The 12,583-nt window shown below is 39.9% G+C and overlaps 1 protein-coding gene across 6 annotated transcripts in view; it reads left to right on the top strand.

Annotated features, from left to right (window-relative positions):
• The window catches only part of LOC105193175 (neuronal acetylcholine receptor subunit alpha-7), a 261,990-nt gene that overhangs the window by 192,119 nt on the left and 57,288 nt on the right, over window positions 1-12,583 (top strand). For 2 of the 6 annotated variants that reach the window (XM_026133353.2, XM_026133351.2), the window contains one exon: window positions 3,009-3,095. The exons of the other annotated variants lie outside the window; for them this stretch is intronic. In XM_026133353.2, coding sequence (XP_025989138.1) covers window positions 3,009-3,095 — 87 coding nt within the window. The remainder of the gene's footprint in view (window positions 1-3,008; window positions 3,096-12,583) is intronic. 6 annotated transcript variants of the gene reach the window in all.

Raw genomic sequence — 12,583 nt, 5'->3', positions numbered from 1 at the left:
TTTTCGTTCTCTCTCGATGTCAAAGTTTCGTACGTCTGCGCTACGGTGGTATTACTTCTCTCATAATAAATTCATACTCCGCCGAGTTATAATAATGCCGTCCCGTCCAGCAATACCAAATGACATTATGACGAAGAGTTTCGTGACGGTTGAGACGGAAAAAAGAGGTTTGAGTAAATGCGATCTTATTAGAAGGAAGAAAGAAAGAGGAGGCGAAGAAAGAGAAAGAATAGTACCAAATTTATTCCTCTTTCCAAGACCGAGGCGGCGAGGGCGGAGAGGAAGCGCTGAAACGGCTTCACGTTTTTCTTCCGCCTTTTCCCGTTTTCATTTTTCTGCCACACTCGAGTCTCGCCTGAGAAATTGCCTCTCAAAGTAAATTCATAGTGCTTTGACTTATAATAATTTTGCATCGACGTCGCGACATCGTCGCTGAACGATTTGTTCCTCCAGTGAAAACTGTTCTCGGCGAAACACGAAGAAATTAATAACGATATCGCGAGATCAAAAAAGGAAGGAAGAAAATGTGCTCGATGTCACGGTGATATATAATAGTAACGACAATCATTTCTGAAGGGAGAGAATATATCAATTTCGTTGCCCGAAATTTTAATGCCTCAGAGAGTTTTAATTAACTTTTCACAATAGGTTTCATCTCTTAAACGTATATGTCATCCCGCGAAGATCTCCATATTATTTCGTTGATGATGAGTTCCCCTTTTCTTTTCGAGACGATTTTCAAATTCTTCCCGGATATAAATTTCACTCGCTATATCATAACATAAAATTGCTCCCAAGAAAACTTAAAGCTTTATTTAATGGAATATGTATGTTTGCAAAAACTGCTGCGTGTATCGCAGTGAATAACGATATAAATTCCCGTACGTGAATAAGTTTCTGCACCAGCACAGGCACGATCGCCACTTGAGTATATGTGCAATATTCTCAACCATGAAATCACTCGAAAATATAACCAAAAATATTTCCCTTCCATTTCCACGCGCGTGTACGCTTTAACGCGCTCCTGATGTGTTTGTGAGTTTAGGAAAAATGTAGTCCAACTCACTATTCTAGGTGGAACTCCAGTCCATCATAGTACCTGCTATCAAATGAATATTTCACCGTGAATTTTCCCTTTGACGTCAGTGCCAATGAATAAGTTACCCCATTTTCCCAAGTGGCCTCTGTTTTATGTAAACACACTGGCTTTCCTCGTCTTCGAATTATTATACGAATACATCTCTGTCACTTTACGATCTGAAATATTTCAATTCTCGCACTTTTCACGCTGTATCGTTATATCGAAGAAATCTCTGATTTTCTTCACTTCAGAACGCTCGTTTATCATAGGTTTTAAGTTTTCAAATTTCTCTCCTGCAATGTTTGATCTAAAATTTTCCGGAATTACGTTTCGTCGCTTTAACTTTTACGAAATCTCGCGTTACAAATTCAAACAATAAAAAAAAAATAGTCGACGCAAAGTCGCGACCTATTCGCGCCACCCTTCAAGTTTGTATCGAATTTCACAGTTGGATTTCACAGTCGCGCGACAGTTGAAACTCAAAGAACTAGTTGCGTTGTCGCAACTCGTTCGAGGAGGGGTCGAACATCGGACCGCGCATTCTCGTATAATGGAGAACAATTTTCCGGGGGTGAACGTTCCAACCCGATGTTGGCCGGATAGCAAAATCGTCCGAAGCACGTGAGTCCGTGGATACAAGCGCGTCGGAGTTCGCTAAATCGAAATTCCATCCTCCCACGGGTCATACTCGTGCGGATCGTCCTACAAACGGAAGTGTCCACCGTTCCAGGCCTGCGATTTGATCGATAAATAAAAATTGATTGAATGCTATCACTCTCGTCGCGTGATTCATTCGTGTAACTCGCAATTTTGTCATGCCATCAAACTACCCGTAAAAGAAAACAATGTTTGCTATGGCTTTGTGAAAATAAGATTGTAAAAAGTCAAAGATAAATTTTACCATCGATTTGAAACCATTTTAATTCATCTTTTATCTCAAATTTATCAAAAGCTGAAACATTTCAACGATAATGGAAATAAAAGACTACATTGTGGAAAATAAACTTTTTAACAACATTCTTTACGACCTCACGTAAATATCGTTATTTTTAATAGCGGCACGTTTATGTTACTTAATATATTATCCGAGTGCGTTAGTTCCATGTAATCTTAATTAATGCATCTGCTATCATATCTAGTTGTAATTTATCTAAAGAGATAAGGACTATTAAAGTTACTTGTTGCGACTGAAAATGTATCGTGCATTCTCGTGTTGGCTCGAAAACAATCAATTAGCATTTAAACGCCACCGCCGCCCCACGTCATTGCAATTCGTTCTTTCGAATGCGTATACGGCGGAATTTGCATGTAAGCTTGTAAGTACACACCGTTGACCGTTTATTTTTTAACGAGATACCCCGTAGCCACTCGATCCTCCGACCCGGATTCGAGGTCGAGCAAAACGAGGCGGAACGAATTTCGGACGGAGCTGAACCCTTCGGGACGGCAGAGTGGTCGGTTTGTTCCGAGATTATCGAGAAAACATCGTCGATAAAACGGCAAGGAGGTACGGCTCCCGCGAGATTTCCGTCGACAATTCCACCGAGGCGAGGTGCAGTTGCGAAACTTTCCCTGGCTTACAATCGACTGCTACCGGTCGAAAATATCCTCCTTTTTTTTCCCTTCGCTCCCTCCCCTCGCCCGCGCGCGCGGGCGCGCGGTTGCAATTTCCATTGCGTCCGAATCGCATTTGCAGAGATAAATCCTCGTTCTTATCCGTGGAAACCGTTGGCTCGACGTGGTTCAGCCCCGGTCGATTTCTCTTCGTCGACGATCGCCGCGACACGATCGACAGGGAGAAAGGACGAGCGGCCGTCGATCGGCGATCGCGTCTTCCTCGAGGACGGGCGCTCGTCGACGCTGTCCGCGAACGGACGCGACGAACGAGAACGGATCATTGAGCACAGGTGGGCTACGACTGTTTCAGGAGTGACCATCTTGTTATCGCTGACGGTGTTCCTGAACCTCGTCGCCGAGACCCTGCCCCAGGTCTCCGACGCAATACCCCTGTTAGGTACAACTGAGTTTCTACACAGAGCGAATGACAGAGTATTAAACCGACGTGTATTATCGGTTCGCTGCGAATGGAGTGGAAATTTGGCGAATAGAAACCGTAAAAGTTTAACCGGATCTTCGGGGAGGCCTCGTGCATGAATATTTGACAAACGGAGATTTTTTATATTCGTATTTTTTTCTCTCTTTCTCTCTCCCTCGTCAAGAATTTCCATTCACTTAAAATTCAATCTCTCGAAGTTACCAATTCATTATCTTCTAAATTTTCAACGCGTGCGAATAGTTCCTTCTTTCTCGTCAAGAAAAAAAAATTGTTATGCCGAATCTATTGGGCGCGCCCTTTATTCGTACTAAGACGTTTAAAACACAGCGCGCGGCAATTCTCTAAAACACTTTCCATTTTTCACGTGCGTTAGCGCCGTGAGTGATCGGAAATTTCCGGCTGACACGTATATGCGTATTATCTATGATATTACAAGAAGCACTTTAATCCCCGAAGATCTTGTATGACGGTATCGCAAACGGGTGTATAGCGCCCTGCAGCTGAAACGAAAGTGCTTTCCCGTACAAAAAGAATTGAAAATCATGGAATATATCAGAGAGGCGGTGGAAGAGAAGACTCGTTGTTGTCGGTTCCATTCCATAAAGTTATTTTATCGAGAAGCATATCGGGGTAAACAAACATTCGCCGTACGCTCGTACGTTTTTTAAATCGCGACCGTGAGAGAATGGAAGCAGAAACATAAACTTTCGATAGTGCCCAAGAAACCGGACCGTCCGATTCGTATCAATGGATATATGTAAAGTCGAATTCTAGTTCCGGACCAATGATAGATATGTAATCTCGAGAAGCAATCGTTTTACATCGCTGCCCGCGAGAACTTAGAAATGATTGCCGATATTTGTAGATTTGGATAAAAGGGAAGAAAATAACGTACTTTTCTTTCCAGCAACGTTCGTTCTTTTTATTTCCCCCTTTTTGTTTTCGAATTTGCTAATTAAAGCGAACGTCGAAAGTGATTGAGAATTTACAACGCCAGTTTAAAAAAAAATTAATTAAAACATAATATATTAATATTGAGAGTAAATGTTTTTATATTCACGTATTATTATGTAATTTTTAAAAAATATAGTATGTATTATTATTATTGTTGAAAAACCATTAAGGGCCTGTCAAGTCATTCTATAGATCTATTATCTTCCGTCAGTTGACACTCGCAATTTCAGGCATAACTTTTCACAAGTTATAAAAATTCCACGAGATCGAAAAAGTCCAGCTGTAACACAATAGACATCCAGATGTACAAAGTTTGCGAGAAATAAAAAAGGAGCGGCAAGGGAGCGACCGCCGAAAAGACGCCTTCGTCAGAGAATAGACAAAAAGTACGGAGGGAGCCAAGTAGTTTTCTTAGTTGTTATTGCCAAAAACGAAAGCCGATTCGATGAAAGAAAACAAGAGAAGGACGAAGTTATAGAGTTATTGCCTTTTCGATGCGTCTAGGAGATTCCCTCGCGTTAACTTCGATCGGCTTTAATTGAATAAGTTTGCATCGCAAACGAAAAGGCGGGATGTCGTATTCGGTATACTTCAGCAAATTGACATTTTGTCTTCGCTATAGCTGGCAGAGAACTTTCATTTCACATCATGCGCCATTTTTTTTCTTTTTCTTTTTAGAAAATTACTCGTACTAACACGTATTTTTCTAATCTAAATGCTGCTCTCTTTCACATTTATTACAGACATAATCATTTTCCGCTTTATGATCATAGCGTAAAAAATTTTTTATTAGTGAAAAGAAGATTAAAATATAGGAATTACCCGAGAATAGTCATCTGAGGTGTTTTTTTTTTTATACCCTTGCTTTGGAAAAATGAAACTCACGCCACATCAAATTTTTTTACTGATTCAAAATCCGTACCTACCTTTCAGTCGGAGATTCCGAGAATTAATTTATATAATAAGAAAAAGTATTAACTCATATATTCATAATATCGATTTGTTGAAACTAGAGTGCATCGTTTACATTATAAAATCAATCAAGTATGGTAAGGGTTTATATTAAAAATTCGAAATGATGATATAATTCTTTTTTAATGAGGTTTGAGTCAAAAATATTATAAGCTATTAACATCTTTATCTCTGCGCAATGCAAAGTTCATGTTTTTATAAATGTTTATTTTTATTTTTATTGAAAAATACTTCATATAACTTTTATATTTATGTAATATAATAAACAAATACAATAAAAATAAACCATTTTTAATAATTCTGTAAGAGCAAATAACTTTATATGATAACGACTTTTTTAATAACTATTCTTTATGGACCTTTAAATACACAATCCCAATCAGAATCAACAATATGAAAGCTTTTTATTAACTGTTTTCATTTTTTTTTTAATACGTAAACTACTTAACGTGCTCTTTCCGTTTGTTTAATATTTTTTTGGTTTCTCCTTGCCTTTTTACAGAAAATATTGATTAAATAGTGTCTTTAAATATTAATAAGTTATAAAATAATCAATAATAAAATAAAATAATATATAACATATAATTAATAACAATTATTTTTAACTAAAATATAAAAATGACCTCAAATAATTGTTTACGCACACTGAAAAAGTTCTATATTCAAGTTAAATATATTTTAACATCGTTTCCTTGATTAAAAAAAAAGTTTCCCAAGTTCAAACATAAATTATTTTATACTAGCTCGTATTTATTTAAATAAAGAGAATAATATTAATATCAATATATTTACTTGAATATAAAATGCTTTCCAGTGCAAAAAATGGATGACTATTCCCGGGTTAATTATTCGTAGTATATTTTGCAGTGCTATCGTGCCAGATACATTTTGCTTTCCAATATGATGAATCTAATATAACTTTGAATTTGGAAATATTGTTCTTTGTAGATCTTTCCACGAACGGAATCTCACGTGCAAGTCACGGAAAGCTCATTTGAGAGTCGTATGTCATCGTTCACCGCGAAAGCTGATCGTAGCTGTCAATTCGTAGCTCTCCCGCGCCACCGCTCGTCCCCACGGTCCATTCTCTTTTTTCGGTATTTGCGCCCGCCATCCATTTTGCGCGGGTGACGCCTTGACGGTTTTATCGAGCCGCGCTGATCGAAGTAAATTAAAACGCGTCAATCGCCCTCTACTATTACGGATCCGTTGTCAACTGCGTTGTCAACTTGCGACTTTATAATCGGCAGCGCGCCCTTACCCTCGCGCGCGCGGCACGGCGCGGCGCGTGCACACCGACATGGTAATACGAGAGCTGTCGAAAGAATTGGCCGCGCGCCTCTTCGGCAACGCTGACACTTGGCGTAAGAGACGCCTTCGGCGTTCGGCGACTTGCGAAATTAATTAACAGCGGATCAGAGCGAGTTCCGTGATCCCCCGGAAAGGAGGGAATGCCAGGGCTGCCGGTGAGAAGACAGCTGCTGGGAATTAATATCTGTCGGCCGTCCGCGGACGAGAAAAACGACGCGCTCGGACTGGCGTCCATCGATTTCCGTGACGCGCTTTTGCATCCGCGTCGTTACGTCGAACTCGTCACCAGGCAAGAAATCCGATGCGCCCTCGTGTAACAGCACGCGAGACAGCGTTGCCTCCGACATCTTTTTGCAAGCTCATCACTCGTGCTTTACACAATGTATATACTGCGCGCGCCTCAAGTTATTTTCTAAATTTTCATTCAACATCCGGAGCGGACATACTGCTATTATTTGTCAAGAAATATGTAATACTTCAGCCCCGCGTATTTTTCACGAGTCTCGCACAATTTGTTTCTCTCGGACAAAAAGGCTGATGGCAAGATAAAAAAGATGCGATAGAACAAGCAGATAACGTAAGGTCCTCATTGTTTTAATTTTGTCTCAAGGCATTAAAGAGGGAAAGAGAGCAGGGCAAAAGTAAATTCTCATTAAGAAAAACCAACGCACAAATGGTCAAAGAATTCGTAGTTCGCTCGTAAAGTGGCTATTCAATTCCTTTTCCTTTGTAAAACTATTTCACGCGAGTGCATTTCGCAGATAACGCGTGCTGCGCAAGAAAATTCATGTTTCGAGGGACATTTCTTTTTTTTTTCGCAGAAGTTTAGATATTCCGTCTGCCATTGTACAAGTGTCTCTTCAGCAAAGAGAGTACTTCACGAGTAGCTAAAGCGCGCGCGCGCGCGCGCACTGACCAACACGATAACGAAGACCTCTGCGAGCTTGCAAAGTGCTTGCTAATTAGCAAATTCGATGCAAAGCACGTTCGAAATGTATATGGCGCATTATCCTTTTATTACGCACGGTCACTCGATTACTATACTTACCCACGAGAATATCATAAAGCGCCGTGATCAAATGCACGGCCGACTTGCGCGGAAATCGAGGACTTACATTGGCATCGACGATAAAAATTAAATGCGGGCCAAATGCAAATTGCAAGAGTACAATCGATGAGTTCAAATATTGTATGAGCCTATTCTACCTAATGGAGTTACTTTGTAACCATTTTATTGCGCACGCATCGCCCGCGTATAATTCTTCCTTGTCGAACAGACGTACCGCAAAATACAAATGCAAATCACGGACAAAAGAAATCTCTTATCAAATTGAACTACATATTGCGCGCAGCGTTAATTAACAGAGGTCGGTAAAATACACGATACGATTTATTTAAAATAAAAAATAGATTCCAGAAACTTATATAAAGTATAAAATAAGAAATGTGTATTTTTAATAAAAATTTCAAATACGAAATAATTTTTTTGTAATTTTGTTTATCTAAATGTACATTAAGTATTTTCACGTATTTTTCTATGTTTTGCATTGCACATATATGAAGCTCTTCAATAAAATCTTCGGTAAAATCTTCAAGAAAATCTAGTAGATAATGCCATTACGTCATTTTACAACTCTGATTTTTGTTTTTTTTTTATTTCGATAAAGAAAGTCAAATCCAATCAAAATTAATTAGCAGTAAAAACTTGCTTTTTGTTATTTGAAAATTGTTTTTTTATCTTTTATTTTCAATAGAAAAAAAAAAGAAATTTTAAATAAATATTTCAAATATGAAATACTTATTTAGAATAAAATTTCTTTTTTTTTCTTTAAAATAAAAAATAGGTCATAGTCGTTAAGTTATTTAAAATAATAAATACTAAATAACTATTTTATTTTATTTTATTTTAAATAAAAACAGAAAGAAATTCTAAATAAGTTTTTTATATAAAAACGCTTATTTGAAATTAAATTTCTTTCTTTTTTCAATTTAAAATAAAAAAAGAAATAAGTCACAGTCATTAAGTTGAAATAATAAATACCAAATAACTATTTTATTTTATTTTAAATACACATTTTAAATAATGTTATAAATGTTTTAAATACCGACCCCTGTTAACTACATAATCTCGAGGCTCAGATGACATTTTCTAGCTTTTTCAAAAATTGTTTAAAACTTGTTTCTTGTCAATAAATAAACTAATCGTGCCAGAACCAAGTTTAATCAAACAATGCGCAATAATGACATCCCCCTCCCTCCCTCCGACTGAGCGGTGACAGCGTGAGAAACTACCATTTCTCTTACAAATTGAACGTGCATTTCACGCGCAGCGGCGAAGCTACGTTCCGTCGACCCTCTGTTCTCTTCTCAAAAGGAAAGGTCTGAAAAGGAAAAAAGGGAAGCCGGCCCGGAATACGCTCCGACGTATGCTCGCCTCGCTTCGCTCGCGCGCGTACAGACGCGTTCATATTTTCTCATTTTCCCGTCCACATCCAGACGGGCGGGCGCGCTACGCCGCCGACATCTCTTCGCGGCCCGTTTTACCATGTCTAATCTAAGCGGCAAGATGCACCGCGTCTCTCGCTTATACCGGCGCATTTCCCACGCTTGCCAAGCCGCGCGACGCGGCGCGACGCGACGCAACGCGACGCAACGCGACGCGCGCCACGACAATCCCTCACGCCGCGGCGCCGTTGCCGTCGGCGCGCAACACTATCCCACGCTATCTCCATTTATATACGCTCGCGAAAACGCGAAATTTCCGTCAGCCCGGTTCGTACCGTCATTTCGGATATCACTTACCTTTCGCCGTAGCAAACACGAATCTCAGCTTAGCGCCGGCTGCGAATGCGCAGTCACCTTTAACACGCGATATCGAGCGCCGAGATTTTCCCTCCGGCTCAACGTTACATTTAACAAAGTGTCCTCGACGTTTCAGTCGAGAAACTCGGCGAATAAGGTGGATAGAATTTAACGAGGCGTAATTAAGCAGAAAGCTTCGGAATTTGTTTCAGAGCGGAACAAAACGCAATCGAGAAAGAAAGGACGCCTAATATTCGCCGTGTTTCCGTATCGTCGTGTTTCCCAACGGGTCTCGATATCAGCAGCGAGGGCCGCTTGCGAACATAGCCGTAAAGGCGAATCGAAGGAGTATAAAACGAGTTTTCTCTTCCACGCCGACTCTCACGCAAATGCAAATTACAAGCGTATGTACATACGTCGTTACGTGAGATTCACGTCGGGAATTAGCACGTTGCAGCAACAGGACGCGGAGAGAGCTCCTGTGAAATCGCCCTCGCGCGACTGTGACTTGAACGGGCTTCTCGCGTTCAAAAGTCCGAGCGAAGCTCTTCTTCGCGAGCGCGAAATTTGCGCGAACGAATGTGACGACGCGAATGTGAGTGGCTGAGCGTGTGTGGGTGTGCGTAAACGATGCATAGCTTTATTTCTTTACTTCGCTTCGAGTTCTCCGAGCGGAAAAACGCGCCACCCGTATTTCCTCCACGACGGGGATGTAACTCCGATTTTCGCGATCTTCCGCCTCACCGATCGCATCGAGACGATCCCATCTCCACGCCGGAAAGTTTCGAACGTGTCAAGTGCCTCAAAGAGAGATATCGCTCTTGCAATATCGATGGTGCATTTTTAATTGAGCCTTTAATTACGTACGTATCCGCGTCGATTATAAAAAATTCAAAAATCTAATTAACATCCGACCGACCGATCCTAATATTATGGCGCCGGTGGTAAAAACGGAGAATTCCAATTTATCTTCGGCGTCTTTAATGGCGATAAATAAAAATCAGATTTAAGATATTCAAAGATACCCCGCCGGATGTATCGTGCAAAAAGCTTTCGTAAACAACTTAATTTGATCGAATAATTCAAGATTGAAGGATAAATCGGATGAAAGCTAAAAACTCGGTGGGAATACGGTGATTGGAGCTAAAGTAACTGGCGATCGAGAAAGTTACCCGTGCAAGACGGTGTAGGAGTGAATCAACGAGCGAGCGTTCAATCTAAAATCCAATTCGCCCTCCACTCTCACACGCCGTTATTACATGACACATGGATAGATAAAAGATTTATTATTTCTAGCGATCTGCTCCAGATTTACGATAAATCTGACTACCCATATCCATACGTAGACCGCAAGATTTACTGTATTATTACCACGCAAAAGTAGAGGATCGCTCGAAATAGGTCGGAATAACGAACGAATTTCGTGAATTTCGATTTGCCCTCATTCTCCCACCTTTATTACGGACTGATGGATCCGTCGGTTCAGATGAATTTCAGATTCAAACAATCTCGCGAGTGTTTGCATTCTTATCGTCGTAAACAGAATTGTCTAACTTGGCACCGAGCACGTGCGAAACTCCCCGGCTTCAATTGGCCTGGCTTTCTCGCGCCTCCTCACAAATGCAGACGACGATACGCTGTGTTTGCAACCGGAAGACCGCGTGTGTGCCGCGTCCCTCTCTTACCCGGAAGAGAGGAGCGAGACAGTATTTGTTTTCGTCGGAGCACGCTCGACCTGTTTCACGATTATCCTTGACGGTCGCGAGCAGTTCCCCAACTCAAAACGACGACGTTCCCCCACTTGCTTTTAATATCCGAAACAATTTAATATCAGTGAGTAAAACTACGGGATAAGAACAGCGCCGCGTTGATATTATTTCGCCGTATATGGGACAACGTCTCGGATTAAAAAGTTCCTGCGATACCACGCTTGAATGCAATTTTCTTTTTTCCACGCAAACCGGCAAGGAGAATCGATCTGCTTATTCGTCTCCCCTTGATCGCGTAAGCTCTCATTTAGGGAGAAAGATTGAAGAATCCCTTAAACCAAAAGTGTTTTCAAGGATGTTTTACAATAGCATCTAAAATTTATCGAAATTTAAAAATTACAGGATCCTTACAGGTTTATTCTTTTTCTACTCAATGGCAAAAAAAAATCGGTTTATAGGAATAATAGCGGCTTATGCTGCAAAAGCAATCCTATTTTGCCGCAGTTTTTGACAAATAATTTTCAACCATGTAAAAGGATCTAAATAAATTTGTTATCCAAATAAGTTTGATTTAATATTTAATTTCATAATGCTACTTCCTAATCTACAAATAAGTACTACAAAACGCGATTTTACGTAAAAATCAAGAGCAAACAGAAAAGAATCAAATATCTCAAAACTAGAAGATTACATTCAAATTTTACAGATACTCAAACGTAATAATAGAACAATCTATAAAATTAAACAATTTTTGGTAATACTTTGAGTTGTGACGCATAAATTCTTACACAGAATTCCTTTCAGAAAGCATAGAACGCTTTGAACGAAATTCAGCGTCATCACAGCAAATTCATCTGGTATATGAAATAAATTTTGTCGTGCGTCCCAAAGAGTATAAATGCAAGCAATATGTTCACGGCTCATTGTATAGATAGACAAGCCGCTTCTTTTCCGCGACGCGTCAGTCTTCGCGAAGTGCAACGGGGTCGTCCCGGTTTCAATATCGGCTCGGCGCAAGGCGGCCCCTCTTGTCTGGTCTCTCTCCTCTCAAGCGGCGGCGGTTCGTATGTCTCCCTGAACGAGTCGAATAATTCACCTTACGTGCAATTGATTTTCCAATAAACCGCCGACGACACGACGCGAACACGTGCCCGCCCGATGGCATGCGCGAACAGTCGCAGCCCGTAAAAGGACAAATAGAATACTTGAAGATGTCTCATCTCGCGTAGGCAATGTATCTGACACATGCGTATTTCCATTCGATATCCCTACGTCGAATAGATGCACAAAGTGCTCCGAAAATGTTTATCTTTTGTTGTATATCTTTCGTTGAGCGATATACGATCGTTTCGCATGAACGATTAGAAGAAACCCGCTGATACAAGTCAATTTGTTTTTTGGTTTTTAAATTTAAATTATATTAGGAAAACTGAGAAGTAATATCGTTTTTATAAATGATTTAAATAGTACGTTAGTTAACAAAAATTTTTCTTTATTTATGTTAATACATTCAATTTATTATTTAATATATTTATTTAATAGTATAATCATAGAGATAAATCATCATTTTCTATGATTGTCGTTCACTTATTTAATAATTCCTTTCTCGAAGATTCTAATCGAATCTTTGATTCTGTAACATAATAATGCTTAACTTATCGCATATAGACGCGAAACGGATATAACGAAAAATTAGAG

The sequence above is a fragment of the Solenopsis invicta genome, chromosome 10, assembly GCF_016802725.1.
Source record: "Solenopsis invicta isolate M01_SB chromosome 10, UNIL_Sinv_3.0, whole genome shotgun sequence".
NCBI lineage: Eukaryota > Metazoa > Arthropoda > Insecta > Hymenoptera > Formicidae > Solenopsis > Solenopsis invicta.
The sequence above is the reverse complement of the archived record's forward strand: the minus strand, read 5'-3'. Positions and strand labels throughout refer to the sequence as shown.